The sequence below is a fragment of the Salvelinus namaycush genome, chromosome 33 (assembly GCF_016432855.1).
Source record: "Salvelinus namaycush isolate Seneca chromosome 33, SaNama_1.0, whole genome shotgun sequence".
Taxonomy (NCBI): Eukaryota; Metazoa; Chordata; class Actinopteri; order Salmoniformes; family Salmonidae; genus Salvelinus; species Salvelinus namaycush.
In genome coordinates, this window is record NC_052339.1 from 955,175 (window position 1) to 982,617 (window position 27,443).

At 45.7% G+C, this 27,443-nt stretch overlaps 1 protein-coding gene and 1 pseudogene across 3 annotated transcripts; one reads left to right on the plus strand and one right to left on the minus strand.

Annotated features, from left to right (window-relative positions):
• Positions 1–704: 704 nt before the first annotated feature.
• On the minus strand, positions 705–7,541 carry LOC120027799 (leucine zipper transcription factor-like protein 1). Of its 3 annotated transcripts, none has more exons than XM_038972835.1 (10): positions 7,342–7,541; positions 6,245–6,369; positions 5,880–6,074; positions 4,698–4,755; positions 4,362–4,433; positions 4,182–4,247; positions 3,388–3,447; positions 2,737–2,913; positions 1,014–1,117; positions 705–871 (listed from the first exon to the last, which is right to left on the minus strand). In XM_038972835.1, exons 1-10 carry the CDS (start codon positions 7,342–7,344, stop codon positions 853–855), a joined length of 879 nt encoding a protein of 292 aa, XP_038828763.1. In that variant the 5' UTR covers positions 7,345–7,541; the 3' UTR covers positions 705–852. The 3 variants fall into 3 exon arrangements, with proteins under 3 accessions (XP_038828763.1, XP_038828762.1, XP_038828764.1); XM_038972834.1 differs by having other exon boundaries at positions 3,370–3,447; positions 7,342–7,540; XM_038972836.1 differs by lacking the exon at positions 7,342–7,541 and adding an exon at positions 6,787–6,933 and having other exon boundaries at positions 3,370–3,447.
• Positions 7,542–21,095: 13,554 nt separating this feature from the next.
• LOC120027628 lies at positions 21,096–23,575 on the plus strand (annotated as a pseudogene).
• The last annotated feature ends 3,868 nt before the right edge of the window (positions 23,576–27,443 follow it).

The window sequence follows — 27,443 nt, forward strand, 5'->3', positions numbered from 1 at the left end:
CTGATCTTTCCAAGCATTATTTATATGCTAAACAGGATAAAAATTGTAAGAAAAATAAGAAAACATGTCAAATCATACTACTGTATATAAACGTTTCCCTCAAAACCTTCCCCTCAAGATATTTTGGAATGTTATGCTATGCTGCGATTCATAATATGTACCATTAGCCATGACTATTCACTATCATTAAAACTTGGAGCTCCGAATTCCGCCAGCTGAATACATATAAACAGATGTTGCATGATACCCCAGCTACATAGAAATAGATGAAAAAGATTATACAGTCGAGGAGACACAATAGTTTATATTGGTGTCATGGGAAAATGTACCCATCACCATCAGATATAGACAGCACCAAAGCTTCAAGCATATCTCTCCTATTCAGAAGGCCTCCTTTTTTAGACAGCAAGTCAAGGACGTGAAAGTACTTGCATAGTGCAATGAGGAAAACCTACTACTAAACACACAAAGCTCCAGCTCCTAGATATGGGACAGCACGGAGTAGCAGAGGGACAGAGACATTCAAGGTTCTTCTCCCAGTGAGACTGACCATAGGAGGCTCTGTCGATTAGCCCCCAACCCTTAATACCCCGCAATCATCTCCTAAAGCCAATGACTACAAAATCTGCTGGATCAGCGAGATGATACGATTCTTCTGAAAGGTTTTGAACTACAGGTGATATTCTCAATTACATTTTTTGTTCAAAGCACCTCCTCCTGCAGTGGGGTAGAATAAATGATAAATGGGCAAAAACCTTCTCCAGAGTGACAGTCCAAGGTTTTGGGCCATTTCTACCCTCTTGTCGTGTATTTTAACCTCCATTTTGTGTCTTGTTGTGTGATGCAAAGGGTTCATTCATCAGACTCGTATCTAGAATTGATACATTGGAACTGTTAGCAGAGAAGGTTGTTAGACAGGAACTGCAAACATAATCATCTTTCAGGAGAAGAATCTCAATTAACCAGTCTATATATCATACATAACAAATTTGTATAATAATCAACCGACTCACTTTGAAAGCCGTTTCCTGATGTCCTTGATCTGCTCATTTTTCTTGGTGAGGATCTCCTTCATGTTGCGGTAGGCAGAAGTCTGTTGGAACTTCCGGTCCAGCTCCTACACACACAAAACTGGATTGCATGATAACCTCAAAATGGCAGATATACAGTTGGGTCCATAGCTCAAATGATAACTTCAGATGCAGTGCATTAGGAAAGTATTCAGATCCTTTAACTTTTTGTTTATGTTACAGCCTTATTCTAAAATGGATTAAATTGTTTTTCCTCCTCACTAATTTACACACAATACCCCATAATGACAAAGCAAAAACAGGTTTTTAGAAATGATTGCAAATGTATTAAAAATAAAAAACATTTCCATAAGAATGCAGACCCTTTACTCAGTACTTTGTTGAAGCACCTTTGGCAGGGATTACAGCCTCGAGTCTTCTTGGCACTTGAATTTGGAGAGTTTCTCCCATTCTTCTCTGCAGATCCTCTCAAGATCTGTCAGGTTGGATGGGGAGCGTCACTGCACAGCTATTTTCAGGTTTCTCCAGAGATGTTTGATCTGGTTCAAGTCCGGGCTCTGGCTGGGCCACTCAAGGACATACAGACTTGTCTCAAAGCCACTCTTGCGTTGTTTTAGTTGTCTGCTTAGGGTCGTTGTCCTGTTGGAAGGTGAACCTTCGCCCCAGTCTGAGGTCCTGAGCACTCTGGAGCAGGTTATCAAGGATCTCTCTGTACTTTGCTCCGTTCATCTTTCCCTCGATCCTGACTATTCTCCCAGTCCCTGAAAAACATCCCCACAGCATGATGCCACCAACATGCTTTGCCGTAGGGATGGTGCCAGGTTTCCTCCAGACAGGCCAAAGAGTTCCATCTTGGTTTCAATCTTGGTTTCATCAGACCAGAGAATCTTATGGTTTCTTATGGTCTGAGAGTCTTTAGGTGCCTTTTGGCAAACTCCAAGCGGGCTGTCATGTGCCTTTTACTGAGGAGTGGCTTCCATTTGGCCACTCCACCACAAAGGCCTGATTGGTGGAGTGCTGCAGAAATGGTTGTCCTTCTGGAAGGTACTCCCATCTCCACAGAGGAACTCTGGAGCTCCCTTCTCCCCCGATTGCTCAGTTTGGCCAGGAAGCCAGCTCTAGGAAGAGTCTTGGTGGTTCTCCATTTAAGAATGATGGAGGCCACTCTGTTCTTGGGAACCTTCAATGCTGCAGAAATGTTTTGGTACCCTTCTCCAGATCTGTGCCTCGACACAATCCTGTCTTGGAGTTCTACGGACAATTCCTTTGACCTCATGGCTTGGTTTTTGCTCTAAGATGTACTGCCATCTGTGGGACTTTATATAGACAGGTGTGTGCCTTTCAATGGAAACAGAGCACCTGAGCTCAATTTTGAGTCTCATAGCAAAGGGTGTGAATACTTATGTAAATAAAGGTATTTCTGTTTTTTTTATTTTAATTTGCAAACATTTCTAAAAACCTGTTTTCACTTTGTCATTATGGGGTAGTGTGTGTAGATTGATGAGGAAAATAAATATTTAATCAATTTGAGAATAAGGCTGTAACGTAATAAAATGTGGAAAAAGTCAAGCGGTCTGAATACTTTCCGAAAACACTGTATTTTGAGACTGAAGTTCACACAATTGTCTATTGGTTGAAATCAATGCATGATTTATGTGAAAGGCATCAGGTAGGTACCAGTATAGGGTACGGGCCAAGCACGTACCTTCTCTGCCAGGGACAGTTGTTCCTGTACCCTGAGCAGGTCATGTTTGGCAGACACCAGGTTGTCCTGCAGGTCTCTTTGGGAGGCAGCGTTGACACTCAGGGACTTCTGGTAGTCTTCCTGCAGTGCTGCCACCGTGTCCTCCAGACTAGTGATCTCCTGAGAACGGGTGGTCATCTTGGGGAGAGAGACAAGGCATGTCAGTGGGTGAACTTTGATGTGCGTTCCAAATGGCCCCCTTTTCCCTATACAGTGCAGTACTTTTGACCAGAGCCCTATGGGAATCGGGTGCCATTTAGGATGCACACTCAGATTGACATATATTCAACACACAAAGCATAGTGACAGATTGATACATACCAGTTGATTTCCATGAAAGCAAATTAAATAATAGTAATCGTTCAGAAAAAAAGCAGGACAAAAGCTTCAACACATCATAAACACAAGTCCAGCATGTGGACAATTTCACTAAAAGGAAAAAATTTTATAAAATGCACAAAAACCAGGAAGTAAACAGGAAATACTACTGAAAAATCAAGTGCAGTTGTCATTCTATGGTCTTTTGAACCAGGTTTGTTTGTTATATTGTTAACCCATGACCTTGAACCCATGGCCCTTATGGTGCTACAGTACTTGCTGTTCCCCCTTGACCTTCTGCAAGTCTTTGAGAGCCCTCTCCGCCCTGGTCTTCTCATCCAACGCACCCATGGCCTGAAAAACAATCAGTATACTGCATATAAGTGATACCAACATATAAGTGATACGATCATTCAATTAGCAAGGTCAGGTGTAGGTTACAATAATTAAAAGTTACAATAAGTAGAGTGCATTTAAGTGTTCGTAAATTCACTCTGGACGCTCTGCTCTGAAATGCAACAATAGCTAGAGTACTATAACATAACTTACTTACTTAGTAACATAGCAGGCTATTCTAGCCAGATAGCTAGCTTGCTACAGTACAATGTCTTTCATTTGTTTATTTTAGGAGTATGACACTGCCAACATTTTAATGGAAATCCTGAATATGTTAACCCTCAATACGCAGCAATACACACACACACGTATTCCAGACTATTCAGATTTTTTTAAACTTATGTACATTAATGACGACTTCAAAATGCACTTCAAAATGAAAAAGAGCAACTTCCAAACCCCTCTCTGAGGAAATAGCTACCCAAATAACCAACCAGGCAGTTCGGCCATCCATTCCATTCTAGCAGACAAGCAGCTCATGATTGTTCTGTGGCTACTAGGAAATCAGGAGTCATTCAGGTGAATATTGTCGTGCCATTATAAACTAATCATGATCATGGATGTGATCAGGTACAGAACTTGACAAAATGATGTCCAAATCTACAGTACCACACCATTGATAATCAACATCATAACTAAGTAAGAACATGTCAATCAGAAACACACTTTACGGATTCAGATGTGTGAGGTACCTGGGTTTCCAAAGTCCGGAGCCTGCCTTTGAGCTTATTATTTTCCTCTTGTAGCCTTGATATCTCCTGATGAAAAACCAAAGTGAAGAAACAGTTGATGAGATGGCTGGTGATATAGCTGCTGAGCTGGTGCTCTTACAATATACATCTGTACTACCAGATGAGGTTTGAGTACCGTACCTTGTTGAGAAGTTCAGATACCCCACCTTCATTCAGCGGTGCTAACTTGGGCTTGCTAATTTCTTGGTTAGTCTGGGTAAGGAAGTAAGGCATGTACGTGAGCACATACTCTCCCATCAATAAATGGCATCAATATATGTTGTCAGCTGTCCATTACCTTGATAACATGGACTTAAAACATTCACTTAAAAAGGTCGGCCATTTCCAATTGTGATACGATTCAAGTGCTGTGTATTTCATGAAAGTGCAACATTTCAGCCTTAACCCTAAACATGTAATATATGCACACTTCTTATTTTATAAAGGGGAAATAGTTCAAAGTGGTTGGGCACTCACCTTATTTGGGTTTTTAAACTCAGTATTCTCAAACTCAGCCACTTGCTCTAACAACTCTCTGTAGAAAATGAAAAAGAGCAAAGGGGATGAGAAAAAGAGAGATGGACAAAAAATTAGAACATTTTATACTTTTAGGCACATTTATAGCTCATAAACGAACCAGAGTAATGACAGAATGTTTGATACCATAAAGTGAGTTTCATTGAGTGTAATAAAGGTCAAATGTAGTTTAAACACAGCTGTTAATATTCTCAATTCAGCAGATGTTAGATGTCAAATACAAACAAAGACCCAAATTGCTAGAACATTTTTATTAAACCAATATCTCTCATTCCCTCGCACTCATGTACCAATCTCACAACAACCTCACAATATCCATAGAGGCAAATCAAAGTCTTGTTCGTAAAGTACGAAAATGGTCTCTCTAATACCATTTGCCATGTAATCACTGTCTCCATTCTACCATTCTACATTGCTGATGGCCTGTCAGTTTTTCAACATCAAAAAGTTGGGACTGTAAAAGGAATGGCTTTCCCCCCTCTCTCTAAAAGACCCATTAACACAGTCCCTCGGCCTGGAAATGTACTCCACATCACAGAGCCATTTTATACATTTCAAAGTGGCATGTTCCTGTGCCCCAGTAACAAGTTCAGATCCATCCTCAGAGTGAGGCAGTGAGTGTGAGGGAAGGGTCCTTAGCCTCACCCTCCCATTTCATTGTATTGTTGGGGGAAAAGGGTAGTAAAGTGTGAGAAACCATTATCTGCTATTAACCCATTGCGTAATTGCTTCAATAGCCTTCAGTCCGAGTTTAGATTTAGGATGTGCGCTATTGAGATTCATTGAGCCACCAGCTAGTTTCCAATGTTAAACTGAAATATACCTTCACATACACTCCCTAATTCTCTGTACTACCTACTATTTTACATTTTAGTCACTAAGCAGACGCTCTTATCCAGAGCAACTTACAGTTAGGAGTGCATACATTTTTGTACTGGTCCCCCGTGGGAATCGAACCCACAACCCTGGCGTTGCAAGCACCATGCTCTACCAACTGAGCCGCAAAATGGGAGTCAGCCTGTCCTTGAAGCCCCCCCCCTCATCCCCACAGTCCACCTCCGCGCCATCCCACCCCTCCCCACAGTCCACCTCCGCGCCATCCCACCCCTCCCCACAGCCCACCTGTTCTCCAGCTCCGATATGTCAGTCTGCAGACGGAGGTAGAACTTTTCAGCCTGGGAGAAGAGCTGCCGAAGCAGCAGCACGTTGGTGTGGGCCGTGTTGATGAGCTCTGTCTCGACCTCCCCTCGCACAACCAGCTGCAGCCCGTCCAGCATGTCCCGCACCTCGTCCACTGTGAATGTCTCCTCCACTAGCCTATAATAGAATATAAATAGAATAACTATTTTTCCCTGTGGGGGAACTTCTTCTTTGGAGATACACACAAATACCCTTCAAAGCTGTCCTAAAAAGACAGACTTGCATTCCTCCGACAAACATTGTTGGCTAGATGTGATAAAAAACATAAAAATAGTGTGATACAACACCTGCTGTCTTTAAGGTCCTCGAAGCAGGAGTCAATGGTCTTGAGTCTGATGATCCTCTTGGAGCGTGCAAAGCGCATGTAGTTGATGGCCTCATTCTGATGGTGTTCATTGAAACCAAACTCAGCCTTCAAGGAGAGAGAAGGAGAAAGAGGGACAGGGATGGATGTCAATTTCCAGCTAAGTAACATAAACTAGAAGACGGATCTGTGGTTGTGGCCCTCTTCATTAATCATAGTTAGTTGTTTAGCTAGCAGGTTAAGTTACTGTTTCAAGCACAATATCGAACAATTTCTCTTCAAGTTGGATTAAACCTAACCCCATTCTTAACCACACTGCTAACCTTAAATTAAGACCAAATAGCTCATTTTAGTTTTCATGCATTTTTACGATATAGTCAATTTTGACTGTGGCAATTAGTGGAAACCCTAGCTAATCAGCAGGCAGCTCTGTGTCGTCATGGAAACGTTATAGTATGTTCTAGAGGGCTAGCCTAGTAGCAGTCACTTGGCTAGCTAGCTAATGTTTACAATTTCGCTACTCACTCACTAAACTAACGTCAGCAAGCTAACTATCCGTGCAGTCGACCGCATCGATTACAGAGATTGTTCGCGCACCAGACGTGACAAAGCATAATCCTGCTGCTGCTACTACTACTCTGTTCTTTATTTTACTCGAGTCATGTCTACTGTATCCTGATGCCTAACGTTAACGTCGTTAGTCACTTTACCCTGCCTTCATGACATGACTCATGTACATATCTACCTCAAATACCTCATACCCCTGCACATTGATTTGGTATTGGTACTCGTGGTATATAGCTCAATTCTTGGGTATTGTATTCCTTTTGTGTTAGCTACTATTTTTCTTTGTATTATTATTTTTTAACTCTGCATCGTTGGGAAGGGCTCGTAAGCAAGAATTTCACGGCTAAGTCTAACATTACACCCGTTGTATTCGGCGCATGTGATGAATACAATTTGATTTGATCCCTTGCTAAATCCACACCAGCAAGCTGGCCATATCATGTTGCTGGCTACATAAGCTAGCTAGCTAACGTTAGCTGGGCTAAAGTAGCTTAGCTTGCTAATGTTACTCACCATTGTTGACGCCAAACACCCTACTCTTTTACTGCTAAATATTATGTTAACTGGCTAGACAAACGAGCAGTTACACTACGCTTTAAACTAGCTATGTTTATTGATGGTGATATCTGAAAATATATCAGCTAGCTCGCCTCTTCAGCTCTAGAGATGTCTTGGATACGGAAAAGCGTCATTGCGTTGGTAACCATGGAGCACGTTCAACCATAGAACACTAAATGTGAAATCTTATGTTTATTTGACTCTGATGATAAAGAAATAGAAAATATTCCTGTAAAGGACTGTGTTAAATATTTAGGAAAACATTTGTCAAAAAAACAATGTCAGACAACATTTGAATTTCTCTCCTAAAATTAAGAAAACCTCAAATATATTCAATAATTGGCTACAGAGATCTTTCTATACTTGGGAGAGTACTTCTGTCCAAGGCAGAGGGACTGTCTCGTTTTGTGTACCCCTCATTATCGTTATGTGTAAATCCTGCTACTTGTAAAGAGATCAATAAGACCTTTCTTGACTTCATTTGGAAAAATAGGTCTCACAAACTAAAAAAGTCAGTCCTTTCTAACAAAAGAGCTGAAGGCGGTCTAGAAGTGTTGGATTTTGTTGACATAAATAACACTTTCAAGATAAACTGGTTGAAAAGATGTTTGATCAAGACTGATTCAATATGGTATTTCATTCCAAATAATGTGTTTAATAAGTTGGGAGGTCTTACATTTTTACTGAAATGTATTTATATTCCTGAAAGATTACCTGCTAAATTGTCTCGGTTTCACCAACAAGCTTTAATGGCCTGGAAAATATGTTTCCTGCAGAATTTTTCCCCAAATCAAGCTCTTTTGTGGAATAATTCAGACATAACTGTAAGGAATAAGTCATTGTTCTACCCCAGCTGGCACGAGAGGAATATTGACTTTGTTCTTGATGTTTTCGACAACAAGGGTAATATTCTCATATATGAACAATTTATAACATTGAAAGACTTTCCAATACCTTTCAGAGAGTTTATTTCTGTGATCAAAGCCGTTCCCAGTGGTCTAACTACACTAATGAAAACTCATCTTAGCTTTGGTAATGATCACAAAGTTTATCCAGAACTCAGATTGGAAGGCGTGGGCTTACTTGAGAAATCTTGTTGTAATAAATATATAAGACAAATTCTTCATTTACAAAACCAACTTACACCGAGAGGAAAGTTTTTCTGGAACATGCTTATTCCTGACATTGTCTGGAAAAATGCATGGATAAGGAAGTGCACTTCAATATTTTTCATAAGATATATCCATGTAATTCAATGATATCCAAATTTGTGGCTATTGATGATATCTACATTTTCTGTGAAAAAGAAGGTGAGAATCTGTCTCACTTGTTCTTTGAATGTAAATTTATGTATGCATCTGGGGAAACCTTGCAAAATACTTATTTACCATTATGAACACTACCTATGTTTTTGACATGAAAGATATAATATGTTACAATTGCAATGATAACAAGACCACTGAAATTATTGTGATTTTTTTTAAATTCTTGTTGCCAAATACTTCATACACAAACAAAAATTCTATACCAAAATTACACTTTACATTTTTTTGAATTGATCTATTTTATTAAAACATTAACCCCAATGAACAATAAGAATAACATTTTCCTAAATCATTACAAGAAGATTTCTTCAGAGTGTTAATTTTTTTATTTATTTTTGTTTGCTCCAGTATTTTCTCGTTAATACCTGCGTTCTGTTTTGTATGATGTAAGAATGTAAATTGTTGATCTGTATTTTGAATAATTATTTTTTTTTATAAATTAATCAATAAAAAAAAACGTTCAGCCATTGAACAAGTTCCTTGTTGGGTTAACATTTCTAGTTCTATGCATTCTATTAAATTACTTGAGGGGCTATACAGTACATTCGGAAAGTATTCAGACCACTTCACTTTTTCCACATTTTGTTACGTTACAGCCATATTCTAAAAAGTATTCATTAATTGTTTTCCTCGTCAATCTACACACAATATATAATGAAAAAGCGAAAACAGTTTTTATAAATGTTTGCAAATTTATAAAAAGAAAAACATAAATATCTTATTTACATAAATATTCAGACCCTTTGCTATGAGACTCGACATTGAGCTCAGGTGCATCCTGTTTCCAGTGATCATCCTTGAGATGTTTTTACAACTTCATTGGAGTCCACCTGTGATAAATTCAATTTATTGGACATGATTTGGAAAGGCACACACCTGTATATATAAGGTCCCACAGTTGACAGTGCATGTCAGAGCAAAAACCCAGCCATGAGGTCGAAGGAAATGTCCATATAGCGCCGAGACAGGATTGTGTAGAGACACAGATCTGGGGAAGGGTACCAAAACATTTCTGCAGCATTGAAGGTCCCCAAGAACACAGTGGCCTCCATCATTCTTAAATGGAAGAAGTTTGGAACCACCAACACTCTTCCTAGAGCTGGTCGTCCGGCCATACTGAGCTATCAGGGGAGAAGGGCCTTGATAAGGCAGGTGACAAAGAACCCGATGGTCACTCTGACAGAGCTCCAGAGTCCCTCTGTGAGAACCTTCCAGAAGTACAACCATCTCTGCAGGTCTCCACCAATCAGGCCTTTGTGGTAGCGTGGCCAGACGGAAGCCACTCCTCAGTAAAAGGCACATGACAGCCCGCTTGGAGTTTGCCAAAAGGCACCTAAAGGTATCTCAGATCATGAAAAACAAGATTCTCTGGTCTGATGAAACAAAGATTGAACTCTTTGGCCTGAATGCCCAACGTCACGTCTGGAGCCTGATGTACATGATGGGGTGCTCCTCCCCATCGTGTATCTGGGACAGAACGGCCCCTAATCCCGTATCGCATACATCCGTCTGGACCACCATCGGCACCTGGAAATCAGGCGTTACAAGAATCGGATGGGAGCACAGCACTTCCTTCAGACGGCTGAACGCTGCTTCAGTCTCGTCCATTCATTTCACTGTTTTCGGGAGGCGGGCCCTGGTTAGATCAGTGAGGGGGGAAGCTATAGCCACAAAGTTGGGGATAAACCGGCTATAGTATCCTGCCAGTCCCAGGAAGGACTTGACCTGTGTCATGGTGCGTGGAACGGGCCAGTCACGTACCGCGTGAACCTTCCTCTCCTGGGGCTTGACGTTCCCCCGTCCGATCAAATACCCCAGGTACTCCACCTCCTCGAACCCTAGTTTGCATTTCTTGGGGTTTGCGGTCAAGCCGGCATGTCTGAGCGCGTCCAGCACCGCCTGGAGGGGTGTCAGGTGCTCTTCCCAACCTTGGCTGTGGATGATGATATCATCCAGATAGGCCGCTGCGTACTGCTGGTGGGATCGAAGCACTCTGTTCATCAGTCATCATCAGGGCGGGGCTCCTTGGAGACCGAACGGGGGCACCCGGTACTGATACAAACCGTCTGGTGTCGAGAATGCCGTCTTCTCCCGGGAGGAGGCTGCCAACGATGACCTCGATGAGCTCATCCACCCTCGGCATGGGGTAGGCGTCGAATAAGCTTATGTCGTTCACACCCCGGAAATCATTACAGAAGCGGAGGCTACCGTTCGGTTTGGGCACCAACACGATGGGGCTGCACCATGCACTGTGGGACTCTTCAATGACCCCCATCCTCAGCATAGCCTCCACTTCTTGTTTCACAGCCTTCCTTCAGGCCTCCGGAATCCGATATTGTCAGAGTCGTGTGTATAGGTGGCAGGGAAGTCAGGCGCAGGAGAGTCAAACGGAGTGTAAAATGGAGTCTTTTAATGAAAGTCCAAATACATGCTCCATAACACTAATAAGAAACGAACAAACAAATATGGGTACGAAGACCCGTCGCGCACCTATACACATAAAAAACAATACTAACAAGAAACAATCTCTGACAAAGACATGAGGAGAAACAGAGGGTTAAATACACAAGAGGTAATGGATGGGATTGAAAACAGGTGTGTGGGAAGACAAGACAAAACCAATGGAAAATGAAAAATGGATCGATGATGGCTAGAAGACCGGTGACGTCGACCGCCAAACACCGCCCGAACAAGGAGAGGCAACGACTTCGGCAGAAGTCGTGACAGTAAACCCCCCCTGACGCGCGGCTCCAGCAGCGCGTCGACACCGGCCTCGGGGACGACCCGGAGGGCGAGGTGCAGGGCGATCCGGATGGAGGCGGTGGAATTCTTTTAACATGGAAGGATCTAAAACGTCCTCCACCGGAACCCAGCATCTCTCCTCCGGCCCGTACCCCTCCCAGTCCACGAGGTACTGAAGGCCCCTCGCCCGACGTCTCGAATCCAAAATGGATCGAACAGAGTACGCCTGGACCCCCTCGATGTCAAGAGGAGGCGGAGGAACTTCACGCACTTCAGCCTCCTGGAGCGGGCCAGCCACCACTGGCCTGAGGAGAGACACATGGAACGAGGGGTTAATACGGTAATTAGTGGGCAGTTGTAACCTATAACATACCTCGTTCACTCTCCTCAGGACTTTAAACGGCCCCACAAACCGCGGACCCAGCTTCCGGCAGAGCAGGCAGAGGGGCAGGTTTCGGGTCGAGAGCCAGACCCTGTCCCCTGGTGCGAACACCGGGGCCTCACTGCGGCGACGGTCTGCGCCAATTTTCTGGCGCCTTATGGCGCGCTGAAGGTGGACGTGGGCTGCCTCCCAGGTTTCCTCAGCGCGCCGAAACCAATTGTCCACCGCAGGAGCCTCGGTCTGGCTCTGATGCCAAGGAGCCAGAACCGGCTGATACCCTAATACACATTGAAAAGGAGTGAGGTTAGTGGAGGAGTGACGTAGCGAGTTCTGGGCCATCTCTGCCCAGGGCACGAACTTCGCCCACTCCCCCGGCCGGTCCTGGCAATAGGACCGCAAAAACCTGCCCACATCCTGGTTAACTCTCTCCACCTGCCCATTACTCTCGGGGTGAAAACCTGAGGTAAGACTAACCGAGATCCCCAGACGTTCCATGAATGCCTTCCAGACCCTTGATGTGAACTGGGGACCCCGATCAGACACTATATCCTCAGGCACCCCATAGTGCCGGAAAACGTGTGTAAACAGGGCCTCTGCAGTTTGTAAGGCCGTAGGGAGACTGGGCAAAGGGAGGAGACGACAGGACTTCGAAAACCGATCCACAACGACCAGGATCGTGGTGCAACCCTGTGAAGGTGGAAGATCAGTCAAAAAATCCACCGACAGGTGCGACCACGGCCGTTGAGGAACGAGTAAAGGTTGAAGCTTACCTCTGGGCAGGTGTCTAGGAGCCTTGCACTGGGCGCACACCGAGCAGGAGGAAACATAAATCCTCACGTCCTTGGCTAAAGTGGGCCACCAGTACCTCCCATCAAGACAGCGCATCGTCCGACCTATCCCAGGATGACCAGAGGAGGGTGACGTGTGAGCCCAATAGATCAATCGGTCGCGGACAGCAGACGGAACGTACAGACGACCAGCTGGACACTCAGGAGGAGAGGGCTCTGCACGTGACGCCCGCTCAATGTCCGCGTCCAGCTCCCACACTACTGGCGCCACCAAACACGAAGCTGGGAGTATGGGAGTGGGATCCATGGACCGCTCCTCTGTGTCATACAGCCGAGACAATGCGTCTGCCTTGACGTTCTGGGAGCCTGGTCTGTAAGTAAGGGTAAACACAAAACGAGTGAAAAACATGGCCCACCTTGCCTGGCGAGGATTCAGTCTCTTCGCCTGCCGGATGTACTCCAGATTGCGGTGGTCAGTCCAGATGAGAAAAGGGTGTTTAGCCCCCTCAAGCCAATGCCTCCACGCCTTCAAGGCTTGTACGACAGCTAACAGCTCCCGGTCCCCCACATCATAGTTTCGCTCCGCCGAGCTGAGCTTCTTCGAAAAGAAAGCACAGGGGCGAAGCTTCAGTGGCACACCCGAACGCTGAGAGAGCACTGCTCCTATCCCAGCTTCGGATGCGTCCACCTCCACTATGAATGGCAAAGAGGGATCCGGATGAGCCAACACAGGCACCGAGGTAAACAGAGTCTTCAGGTGTCCAAAAGCCCTGTTCGCCTCAGCCGACCACTGCAAGCGCACCGGGCCCCCCTTTAGCAGTGAGGTAATGGGAGCAGCCACCTGACCAAAACCCCGGATAAACCTCCGGTAGTAATTGGCAAACCCTAAAAAACGCTGCACCTCCTTTACCGTGGTTGGAGTCGGCCAATTACGCACGGCTGTAATGCGGTCGCTCTCCATTTCCACTCCTGAAGTGGAAATCCGATGCCCTAGGAAGGAGATGGATTGTTGGAAGAACAAGCATTTCTCAGCCTTGACATATAGATCATGCTCCAACAGGCGACCAAGCACCCTGCGCACCAGGGACACATGCTCGGCGCGTGTAGCGGAGTATATCAGAATATCATCGATATACACCACTACACCCTGCCCGTGCAGGTCCCTGAAGATCTCATCTACAAATTATTGGAAGACTGATGGAGCATTCATCAACCCATATGGCATGACAAGGTACTCATAATGACCTGAGGTGGTGCTAAATGCCGTCTTCCACTCATCACCCTTCCGAATACGCACCAGATTGTACGCACTCCTGAGATCCAATTTTGTGAAAAAGCGTGCCCCGTTCATTGACTCAATAACTGTATTTATCAGAGGTAACGGGTAACTATATTTCACCGTGATTTTATTGAGACATCGATAATCAATGCACGGGCGTAAACCGCCATCCTTCTTCTTCACAAAAAAGAAACTCGAAGAGGCTGGTGAAATGGATGGCTGAATGAACCCCTGACGCAGGGATTCAGAGATATATGTATCCATAGCCACCGTCTCCGCTTGCGACAGGGGATACACGTGACTCCTGGGATATGCAGCGTCTACCAGGAGGTCTATCGCACAATCCCCCCGTCGATGGGGTGGTAATTGAGTCGCCTTCTTTTTACAGAAGGCGAGAGCCAAATCGGCATATTCGGGGGGAATGCGCACGGTGGAGACCTGGTCTGGACTTTCCACCGTAGTAGCACCAACGGAAACCCCTAAACACCTACCTGAGCACTCTCGCGACCACCCTGTGAGAGCCCTCTGTGGCCAAGAAACAGTGGGGTTATGACAAGTTAACCAGGGTAGGCCTAGCACCACAGAATACGCAGGAGAATCAATAAGGAAAAGACTAATCTTCTCCTTGTGACCCTCCTGCGTTATCATACACAAAGGTGCGGTGACCTCCCTGATAAACCCTGAACCTAATGGTCGACTATCTAAGGCATGAATAGGGAAAGGCATATCCACAGAAACAATAGGGATCCCTAAACTATGAGCTAAATCTTTATTAATGAAATTCCCAGCTGCGCCTGAATCTACTAGCGCCTTATACTGGGAATGCAGGGAAAAATCCGGAAAAGTGACAGAGACAAACATTAGTGCGACAGAGGGCTCTGGATGAGAATGGTGCCTACTCACCTGGGGTGATGCCAGAGTGCCCTGCCTGCCTTCTCTATTCCCAGAGGAACCAACCCGGCACCGACCAGCAGTGTGATCTCTGCGACCATAGATGGTGCTCGAGCGGGAACCCCCTCCGGTCTCCCTGCGCACCATCCCTCCCAATTCCATAGGTTCGGGAGAGAGGGTGCAGGAGGATGGAACAACCAGACCCCGATCTAGACGTCCACGAGTAGCCAGCATGTTGTCCAGCCTGATGGACATGTCCACCAGCTGGTCGAAGTTGAGGGTGGTGTCTCTACAGGCCAGCTCCCGACGGACGTCCTCGCGTAGACTACAGCGGTAATGGTCGATCAGGGCCCTGTCGCTCCATCCAGCGCCGGCAGCCAAGGTTCTAAACTCCAAAGCAAACTCCTGTGCACTCCTCGTCTCCTGCCTCAGATGATAGAGGCGCTCACCCGCCGCTTTGCCTTCGGATGGGTGGTCAAATACCATCCGGAAATGGCGGATGAACTCCTCAAAATGGTCCAACGCCGCATCCTCCTCTCTACACACAGCGCTGGCCCACTCCCGGGCTTTCCCGGTGAGGCATGAGACGAGGGCGCAACTCTTCTCACGGTCCGATGGTACTGGGGAGACCGTGGCCAGATACAACTTAAGTTTAAGGAGGAAACCCTGGCAGCCGGCAGTATCTCCGTTGTATCCAATGGGTTGGGGTAAATGGATTTTGTTCGGTTCAGGAGGGGAAAAAGTATTCAAGGAATACCCTGGTTGTGGGAGTGGAGGCGCTGGAGAAACTCCCTGTCTCTCCCAGCGGTCCATATTCTGGACAATGCGATCCATGACTGCGGTCAAACATTCAATCTCCTCCGTTTGTTTCCGGACGCGTTCCTCCACCTCCATGAGCGTAGTGTCCTCTCCTGCTGACTTCATATTATGGTCAGAGATTCTGTCAGAGTCGTGTGTATAGGTGGCAGGGAAGTCAGGCGCAGGAGAGTCAAACGGAGTGTAAAATGGAGTCTTTTAACCTGTTTGGCGTGCAAGCCCGACGTCGGTACACTTATGACAACAGCCAGCTCAAAGTGCAGGGCGCGAAATTCAAAAGATATTTTTTTTAAATATTTAACTTTCACACATTAACAAGTCCAATACAGCATATGAAAGGTACACATCTTGTGAATCAAGCCAACATGTCCGATTTTTAAAATGTTTTACAGGGAAGACACAATATGTAAATCTATTAGCTAACCACGTTAGCAAAAGACACCACTTTTCTTACTCCATCAGTTTTTTACTCCATCAGTAGCTATCACAAATTCGACCAAATAAAGATATAAATAGCCACTAACCAAGAAACAACTTCATTAGATGACAGTCTGATAACATATTTATTGTATAGCATATGTTTTGTTAGAAAAATGTGCATATTTCAGGTATAAATCATAGTTTACATTGCAGCTACAGTCAGAAATTGCACCGAAAGCAGACAGAAAAATTACAGACACCAACGCCAAATAACTAAATACTCATCATAAAACATTTCTGAAAAATACATAGTGTACAGCAATTGAAAGACAGGCATCTTGTGATTCCAGACAATATTTCCGATTTATCAAGTGTTTTACAGCGAAAACACAATATAGCGTTATATTAGCGTAGCCACAATAGCCAGAAACACTTGGGCGCCGACGACCAGTTCACATGCACGACAGATATTAGAAATAGCATCATAAAATGTTTCTTACTTTTGGTGATCTTCCGTCAGAATGTTGGACAAGGTGTCCTTTGTCCAGAACAGTCGTTGTTTGGATCTGGAACGGCAAATTTCCCTCTGGATTTAGCATGGGCACTTGCCAAGTGGCACGGATCTCTCCAACGTCAACAAAGTCAGAGAACGGAACACGGCAAAACTCCCGAAAAAATTTCAATAATCTGATTAAACTATATTGAAAAAACATACTTTACGATGATATGGTCACATGTATCAAATAAAATCTAAACCGGAGATGTTAGTCGTCCATAACGACAGCTAAACAGAAGGCAAATCCATGTCCCCTTTCGCGCGCTCCAGAAACAGGAAATGGACGGTCACGTCATACAAAGAGCTTTAATTCCACCTCAGACCAAGATAAACACGAAATTTCTTCTCTCACCGCCTCTTGACAACCAGGGGAAGGTGTATGAAGTGTACGTAGACTCTTACGTATCATGCCCATGTATAGGCAGGAAGTTGAACAGAGCATCGATTTCTGACATTCCACTTCCTGGTCAGGAAATGTGATGCAGAATGAGTTCTGTTTCACTCAGAGAAATAATTCAAACGGTTTTAGAAACTAGAGAGTGTTTTCTATCCAATAGTAATAATAATATGCATATTGTACGAGCAAGAATTGAGTACGAGGCCGTTTGAAATGGGCACGATTTAACTGGCTACTCAATACTGCCCCTTGCAGCCATAAGAAGTTTTAATGAAAGTCCAAATACATGCTCCATAACACTAATAAGAAACAAACAAACAAATATGGGTACGAAGACCCGTCGCGCACCTATACACATAAAAAACAATACTAACAAGAAACAATCTCTGACAAAGACATGAGGGGAAACAGAGGGTTAAATACACAAGAGGTAATGGATGGGTACGGGTACGGATGTGGTGTTCAATGAGGGTCGTGCGGCCCGGCTTCTCGGAGAACACCGCCGTGTTCCGATCGACGAGCTTCCTGAGCTCTTGCTTCTGGGCCGGGTCAAGGTCCTCATTGCTCGGGTCCACCACTGGTACCGTTGGCGTCCTGGGTCCCGACCATAACATCGCCGAGGATGTCCTCTCGTGCCACTTCTTCAACAGGTTCACATGGTAAATCTGTCTCCCCGGTTGCCGTACGCGGTAATTGACAGGTCCCAACTTCTCGATCACCTCATATGGCCAGTGCCATGTTGCCAGGAACTTACTTTCGGCCGTGGGCATTAAGACCAACACCCTGTCTCCTACCTGGAATTCTCGGAGCTGGGTTCCCCGATTGTAGACCTGGGCTTGGGCGCGTTGGGCCTTCTCCATATGTTCCCTCACGACTAGCCATATGGCTGTCACCCGCTCCCTCATCGTCTCCACGTGCTCTACCACGCTGCGTAAAGGGGTCGGTTGGGCTTCCCACACCTCCTTGGTGACGTCCAGTAGGCCGCGTGGTCTCCTCCCGTAGAGGAGTTCGAAAGAGGAAAACCCAGTGGAGGACTGGGGTACTTCTCGGATTGAGAACATTAGGTGGGGTAGTAGCTGGTCCCAGTTCTTCCCGTCCTGCTCGATGACCTTCCGCAGCATTTGTTTGAGCTTTTTATTGAAGCGCTCGACGAGCCCATCCGTCTGCGGGCGAAAGACGGAGGTCAGGATCTGCTTGATCTTCAGGAGAGCACACAACTCTTTCATTAGGTGGGACATAAACTCAGTACCTTGGTCTGTCAGGATCTCGTTCGGGATGCCCACCCGGCTAAAAAGGTGGAACAGCTCCCGGGTGATTCCCTTGGATACCGCCGCCTGTAGGGGAATGGCCTCGGGATACCGGGTGGCATAATCTACTATCACCAGGATGTACCGGTGTCCTCGTGCTGTTTTTACCAGGGGTCCCACTATGTCCATGGCGATGCGTTCAAAGGGCACCCCGATGATCGGTAGGGGGACCAATGGGTTTCGGAAGTGGGCTTTCGAGGCAGTGAGTTGACACTCCGGTCCTCCTCATCCCGGGCCAGTGGAACCGGGCGACGATCCATTCCCGGGTCTTCTCCATTCCCAGGTACGTTCGTGTGGGCCAGCTGAAGAACGGTTCTCACATACTGTCGGGGCAGCAACAATACCTCTTGAAGTTCCCCCTGTTGGCGCGACACCTGATACAAAAGGTTATTCTTGATTTGGAAATGGGGGTATCGCCAGTCACTCACCCCCGGAAGTAGCTGTCCATCCACCGCTACCACTTGGGCTGCGGCGGCTTTCAAGTTCGGATCCTCCCACTGGGCCGTCCCGAATTGTCCCCTCAGTTGGCCCCCAGCGGGTGTCTCGACTGGCCCCTCGAAATCGAGGAGGGGGAGGCTGGGCTCCTCCTCCAGTGGTTCCCCGGGGGGGGGTTGGGTTCCGGTGCCCCCTCCGACTCCGGCCCGGTAGATACAGGTTGGTTAACAGGTTGCTGGTTGCTTCCGGGCCGCACAGGCGATGGGTCGTCCCCGCTCTCTTCTTCGGCCGGTTCGTATCTTTTTCGTCAACTCGTGCCCCCATAGGGCCGCGAACAGCGGACAATCCCGTCCCAATAGGAGAGGTACCGGCAACTCTGGTACTGCACCCACCATCATCTGGCAGCTCCCTTGCGGCGTCACGATGTTGGTCCATATGGTTGGATACCGCTTTGTCACCATGAACACAGGAAATGGACATCCCCCTACCCCGTTCGGTCTCCTGGTTCAGCAGGCTCATGGTTACAAGCGTAACCTTACTTCCGGAGTCTAATAGCGCTTCCGTGTCGTGTCCGTCAACCTTCACCGGGACCATGGGTGCAGTTGATTTGTGGGGCGCCCAACAGGAGGTGACAGTTCACGGCATGACCCACCTCGCCTCCAGGGCTAGCTGATGGCATCGACTCCTCTCGAGCCGGGTAATTCCAGGCAATGTGCCCCCGGGCGCCACACTCAAAACCCCTCCTTTGGTCTCCATCTACCTGGGGTCGTCGGTGGCGGGTCGGCCCTACCCCAGCCGTCTCTCCATGGGTTTGCGGTCCTTTGGCCCTGCCGACTGTCGGTTCGGGGGATACAGTGGTGGGGCTGTCCTTCCGTCCCCTCGAACGGGTTGCCGACTCGTCCAGGCTACCACTCAGCAGGGCCTGAGTGTTCTGATGCATCTCCACTGCTTCCAGGAGGTCTTCCAAGGTCTGGAGCACACATAGACTTGCTGCCCTCTTCATGTCGTGGGGTAGCACCCGTAAGAAGCGATCCAGGACCATTATGTCGTGGATGGAGAGGGTGGATACGTCGGTTAGGAGCCATGCCCTGGTGACGCGCAGTAGGTCGCTCATCTGGGCTCGGGGGGATGTGTCGGGTACGAACCTCCAGTCGTGGAACCGTTGAGCCCGATGGGCCAGGCTGTACCTGTAGCGGCTGAGTATCTCCCGTTTGAGTCCGTCGTAGTTAGCCGCCTGTTTCGTCGTTCAGGTCCCAATACGCCTTTTGGGCATTCCCAGAGAGGAACGGGGCCACAGACTAGCCCACTTCCGCATTGGCCATCCTTCCCGTAGTGCTGTCTGTTCAAACGTACAGAGGTATGTTTCGATGTCATCGTATTCCGTTAGCTTGATTAAAAACTGTTTGGGATGTGATTCAGGAGACGCTCCTCCTTACAGCTTCCTGATTTCCTCAACGAGGCGGACGTTTTGTAGTCGCTGTTCCTCCAGCGTTCGTTCCTGAACCGCCTGTTGTGCTTGTTGGGCCCAGACGAACTGAGCTATCAACTCGTCCATGCTGATGCTGTGTAAACGTCAACCCTGATCTGACCACGTTATCAGAATGCCCGCAATTGGTCAAGACGTTTACCCAGATCAGACACGGACAGAGTAGGATTAGCTCGGTTTCAAGGGTGTTTATTTAAATAATAAATCAAAAAGAAAAGGATAGGTCTCCCCCATGAGACCCTCTCCGGGATAATGTCTTCTGGGCTTCGGGTCTTGCTGTATCCTGTCGGGCACAAAAACTCAACTCCCTCCTCATACCTCTGCAACCGTCCCCAACTATGCGGGAGTCCTTTCTTACTCTCCCCTGTGTGCTGCCCTTCTGGCAGCTTTATGGGACTTGCACAGCTGGTGAGCAATCAGCCCTTGATTACTCACCAACTCCCAATCAGCCCCAATTAGTCCTGGCCGGAGAGCCTGTCGAGACCTGGCATGTCCAGCAGATGGAGCCATCGCCTCGTGATATACACTCCGTCTGTCACCAGGCTTCGACAAGTCTCCCCCTGGTGGCTGACCCTGCTGTACGCCACAGAATATTGTCATGTACATCGTCCTCAGTTTTTTATGGTTGTCTTGTTATTATCCTTATTATCCTTGTTGTATTCCGTTTAATAAAAATAATATGCTTTAAAACCTAGACAGACACAGTATTAGATATCAGTCCTTTCCACTCTTTGGGTTTTCTGCACTGTCATCTGCCTTGTTTACATTGGCCTGAGAAGCATAAATTGTTTGGTGGTCAAGGTGCAGTCACGTGATTGTGATGTCAGCAGCCAATCAAATGATCTGTTGTTTACCTCTGTCCCAGACAAGTTTCAACACACCCACTTATCTCTGCAAACATCTTCAACACACACACACACAGACACTCACACACACAGTCAGGCATGCAACAGTGACAGACAGCCACTGCTGCACTGAGAGAAAGAAAACACTAAAGAGAGGTGTAGATAAAGAGAGGTGGGTTGAAAAAGAATAAAGAAGAATACAGAGGAAGAAGAAGAGAACAAGAACAAGCCACATTGTTGTTTTGCCTGCCGGAGTAATGGAGATCTGTAGTAGCGTGGTGTTGGGCGGCCTGGTGTTGGTTCTACTGTGGTTGCTGAGGAGACAGAGACATATCCGTCTAACCCCCGGACCCCGCGCTCTGCCGCTGCTAGGCAACCTGCTTCAGATGGACAAACAGGCCCCCTTCAAGACCCTCACCAATTGGAGTGGTGTGTATGGGCCAGTGATGACAGTGTATCTGTGGTGCTGGTGGGGTACGAGGCGGTCAAGGAGGCTCTGGTGGACCAGGCTGAGGACTTCATAGGACGAGCTCCCGTCCCCTTTCTGGTCCGAGCTACCAAGGGATACAGCCTGGCCATCAGTAACGGGGAGCGTTGGCGCAAGCTGCGTCGTTTCACCCTGACCACACTGAGAGACTTTGGGATGGGCCGTAAGAGAATGGAAGAGTGGATACAGGAGGAGAGCCAACATCTCATAGAGAGTCTGGACGGCACTAAAGCTGTGCCCTTTGACCCCCAGCCCTTCCTGAGTCGCACCGTGTCCAACGTCATCTGCTCCCTGGTGTTCGGCCAGCGCTTCGGCTACGAGGATGACAACTTCCTGCATTTGCTCAACATCCTCTCAGCCATACTGCGCTTTGGAAGCACCCCTTGGGGACAGGTTGTCACGCCCTGACCATAGTTTGCGTTGTATGTTTCTATGTTTTGTTTGGTCAGGGTGTGATCTGAGTGGGCATTCTATGTTGTATGTCTAGTTTGTCTGTTTCTATGTGTTTGGCCTGATATGGTTCTCAATCAGAGGCAGGTGTTAGTCGTTGTCTCTGATTGGGAACCATATTTAGGTAGCCTGTTTTGTATTGTGGGTTGTGGGTGATTGTTCCTGTTTCCTGTGTCTTTGTGTATGTCACCAGACAGGACTGTTTCGTTTCGTGTTATTCTCGGTTATAGTTATTTTGTTGTTTTGTTCGAGTATTCGGTTTTCATTAAAAGGAATATGAATACTCACCACGCTGCATCTTGGTCCTCCTCTCTTTCTCCTCACGATGAACGTTACAGAATCACCCACCACAACCGGACCAAGCAGCGTGGTAACGGGCAGCAGCAGCAGCAGCGGCCGAAATCTCAGGACTCCTGGACATGGGAGGAGATTTTAAACGGAGAAGGACCTTGGGCTCAGGCTGGTGAATATCGCCGCCCCAAAGCAGAGCTGGAGGCAGCGAAAGCTGAGAGGCGGTGGTATGAGGAGGCAGCACGGCAGCGCGGTTGGAAGCCCGAGAGGCAGCCCCAAAAATGTATTGGGGGGAGGCACACGGGGAGTGTGGTTAAGTCAGGTAGGAGACCTGAGCCAATTCCCCGTGCTTACCGTGGAGAGAGAGGGACCGGGCAGGCACCGTGTTATGCCGTGAGGCGCACGGTGTCCCCGGTGCGCAGGCATAGCCCGGTGCGGTACATAGCAGTGCCTCGTATCGGCCGGGCTAGAGTGGGCATCGAGCCAGGTGCCATGAAGCCGGCTCAGTGCATCTGGTCTCCAGTGCGTCTCCTCGGGCCGGGGTACATGGCACCAGCCCTACGCATGGTGTCCCCGGTTCGCCAGCACAGCCCAGTGCGGGCTATTCCACCTCGCCGCACTGGCCTGGCTACGGGGAGCATTCAGCACATGCAGCAGGAGATTGACACAGTCATTGGACGACAACGCATTCCCCAGATGGAGGACAGGAAGTCCCTTCCCTTCACAGACGCTGTCATCCATGAGGTGCAGCGCTTCCTGGACATCGTCCCGTTCAACATCCCGCACTACGCCACCAAGAATATCTCATTCAGAGGGTACAATATCCCTCAAGGCACCGTGATAATTCCCATGGTTCACTCTGTTCTAAGAGACCAGGACCACTGGGCCACACCCACAACCTTCAACCCTGATCATTTTCTGGATCAGAACGGAAACTTCCAGAAGAACCCTGCCTTCTTGGCCTTCTCTGCAGGTAAGCGTGCCTGTGTGGGGGAGTCTCTGGCTTGTATGGAGATCTTTCTGTTGCTTGTATCTCTGCTGCAACGTTTCTCCTTCTCCTGCCCTGGAGGACCTGACAACATTAACATAAGCCCAGAGTTCAGCAGCTTCGCTAATGTGCCACGCCGCTACCAGCTCATTGCTACCCGCAGCTGACCAGGAGGGGAACTGCAGCTGCACCATAGGAGGCGCACTCAGGAGGAGGAGGTGTAAAGATGACGGGGAGATCAAAATCAAATAAAATTGTATTGGTCACATACACATTGTAGCGAAATGCTTGTGTTGGACAGGTGTTTGTTTTTTCTTTTCTTTTTTCTAACCATGTTTGATTTTATTAGGATCTCTTTTAGTCCTCATTTGGACTAATCTACCAAGAGTCCTTAAACATTAAAATACAATTTATAATAAGATCATATTTTCACATACAGTATAATACACTGTTACAAACAGACATAACACATTGACACATTGACCAGATAAATACTCTTAACAGTCTGAAAAGATAGATTGATTCTTTCATCTACCATAGTCCCGCACAACCTTCCAATTTATTGTATTTAAATGATTCTAAAGTATTGTTTGAATCTATATGTTGAACGTTTCTGGTTTGCTCAGATAAATTATTCAATTTCTTTATTGCTCTAAATCGAAATGTTATTTTGCCCATTTCTCTTTTCTGTCTGGATAACACATAGATAGATGGTGGACAATCTATTTCTAGTATTTACTGAATGTCTGTCTCTTACCAACTGAATTCTGTTGTGAATAGAGTTTGCAGTGGTGTAAAGTACTTAAGTAAAAATACTTTAATGTACTACTTAAATAGTTTTTTGGGGGTATCTGTATTTTACTTTACTCTTTATATTTTTTGCCAACTTTTACTTTTACTTCACTACATTCCTAAAGAAAATAATGTACTTTTTACTCCATACATTTTCCCTGATACCCAAAAGTACTTGTTACATTTTGACAGGAAAATGGCCCAATTCACACACTTATCTAGAGAACATCTCTGGTCATCCCTACTGGCTCTGATCTGGCCGACTCACTAAATACAAATGCTTCGTTTGTAAATTATGTCTGAGTATTGGAGTGTGCCCCTGGCTATCTGTCAATAAAAAAAACAAGAAAAATGTGCCATCTGGATTGTTTAATATAAATACTTTTAGACTTTTACTCAAGTAATATTTTACTAGGTGACTTTCACTTTTCTTTGAGTCTTTTTCTATTAAGGCATCTTTACTTTTACTCAAGTATGACAATTGAGTACTTTTTCCACCACTGTTTATGCTTAAATAACATTAATTATTCATAACAGATACTTTATGATTGAATAATATTCATATGTTTTTTTCAATTATCTTGTTGATCGATGACCAACCAAGAGTATTGAGCATGACTACAACAGAAGAACCATATCTCCACCTTAAAACAATCCTTGCTGCTTTGTTCTGTGCAATCTGTAGCCTCCTAATTTAACTTTCTGATGCAGTTCTCCAGACCACAGAACAGTAGTTCACCTGACTCCCAATTAATGCTTGGGTTGTTTGCTTAAGAATCTTTCCCGGGAAATATTTAGCTATCCTTCTGAAAATGCATGCATTTTTTTTTTTTTACATAGATGAGTAATTTGAGACGACCATGATAAGCAGTTGTCTAGCTGCACTCCTAGTAGTTTGGTTTCTGCCACTTCCTCAATGTGTACTTCCCACATACCTAATTGTATCCTATGCTGTGTTGGCCTTTTCCTGGTGGAACAGACCAACATAACCCTGGTTTTCTTGGTGTTCAAAACTAATTTCTTCCGGCAAACTCACTCCCTGATATTTCCCAGATCTACTTGTAGAGCTTGCTGTACCTATTGAACCGATTGTCTTGCTGTATAAATTGTAGAATCATCTGCAAATATAGTATCTTGAGTTTCAGATAAGGCATAAGGAAGGTCGTTGGTATATATTATGTAAAGAAGTGGCCCAAGGCAGCTGCCTTGCGGTATTCCACAGATTAAAGCAGGAGGGAAAGAAAATGACCCATTGATAAGGTGGACTGTTTCCTGTCTGTTTGATATGACTGTACCCAACTCAATGTTGCCTCCTTAAACCCATAATGCAATCATTTTGTCAAAATTATTTCATGATCCACTAAATCAAATGCTGCACTAAAATAAAAAAAATAGTACATCCACAAACATGTCATTATCCATAGCATTAAGCCACTGGTCAGTCATGTCAACCAATGCAGTGGTAATGGAATGCTTTTTGCGATAAGCATGCCGATTGGTTGTAATCAGATCATTCTTTCCCATGTACTCCTATATTCGTCTACTCACAATACCCTCCAATATCTGACTGAGTGAAGGGAGTAGACTATTTGGTCGATTATTGGCAGGAGTAATGTTTTTTTTTGCTGTCTTTTGGGATTGGACAATTTAGCATGCTTCCATACATTTGTAAATCCCCTTTTCCAGTGACCAATTAAATATGTATTTCATTGGAGCTGCAATCTGGGGAGCAGCATAGCGAAGTAAAATATTGTCCATAAGATCATACCCTGTAGATTTACCATCGGGTAATGACTTCAATAGGTTTAACACCTCCTCTACTGACACCATTTGGAGACTAAAATATCAGGTTTTTTTGCTCATAATATGATCATCAATCCATTGGACAATAGCTTGTTTGGAAGAATGGGTGTTTACATTATCGCTCAGTAAATATATTTTCTTTGTAAATAAATCTGCAAAAGTATTGGCAACATCAGCTGTTTAAAAAAATAAATAGTTTTCCTGTCAACCACCACACTAGATGGGCATGATGAAATAGATGTACCAAGTAAGCCCTTAACTGTATTCCTTACCTTTTGAGCTCTGTGAAGTGTATCTCCTTTAATAATGAAGGCCTGGAGTTTTTCCTGGTCAGTTCAGGTGGGTCAGGAGAAACTCAGGGCTCTGGGAGTGAGGATTGGGGAGCAGGTATGCTGAGTGGACCAGACAGTATTGTAGTGTATGCTGAGTATTCATGCCAGTGCAATTTAATGAGAGTTGAAGACAGATTGGTCAGGCCAACTGTCCGTCAGGGGGTCCATGAACCAGTGTAATCAGTGTCTTTATGTCTCAGCAACTAAGTCAATGTGTATGGGGGTTGAGCTAGGTGATGATGCTACATGTTACTTAGTTAGAGGATGCATCACATTCACTCAGATTTAATCTCCGATGTTATTATTTTTCTACTCTTTCTCTGGCTTTCTTCTTTTTTAATCAGAAAGAAATACTACACTATGTTTCTGTATATACAGTATGAGCAATTTGCCAGTAATATATACCGCTTTATACGATATATTTTCATTACCAATAAAAAAACAAAAGAAAACATTAACTTAAAACAAAAGAACATGACCTCCTTTATCTTCATTGAGGGTCTTTATAAAACTTTGTCATTGAATTTGTGTAATTAATTGTTCAAGGATGACATGTTCATGACAATACATTAGGGTACATAAAGATAGTGTACATTAGGCCTATTACATGACATGTTGACCTCATGATGTGTGTACGCATATTGTGCTGCCCTATTATTCTAAATGGCTCAGAGAAGCACATTGAAGGTATTTTAACAACCACAGCTAATTCTGTGATCTGTGACCCTTTTACAGGCCCCTGAGATTCACTTTTTGTTGCAGATTGGAAAATCCTTATCTGTTGTTTATCTGATGATAATTTTTTTTATATGTTATATAAATAGAGCAACATGTGTGTTCTTTCATTCCCATTTGACTTCATGTGAACCAAATAAAAAGTTTGTAAAAGTTCATTCGGCCTCCCTCCTTGCCTCTTTTCTCTGAAGCCTGTAGATATCAATGTACATTTTGTTTCTGCAGGATCCTATAGAAGCCAAATGCTCCCCTTTCCTCTTGTGTCTATCTATAATTCAATTTAGCTAATGAGCAGCGCAAGGTTACTGGTAGGCCCCTGAATCAGATGCTTCATAACGTGACCACTCAGTGTCCCTGTCCCACTCTCAACATCACTCTGCCACTCAGTCACAGAAGCCAAGATGTTTCCCATCTACATTCAAGCCCGGTGAGTTATCACACTTTATGGTATGGGACCCAGGTGCCACTAAAATCAATAGTCTCGGTTTGAGGAGCTGGCTGGCAGGTCAC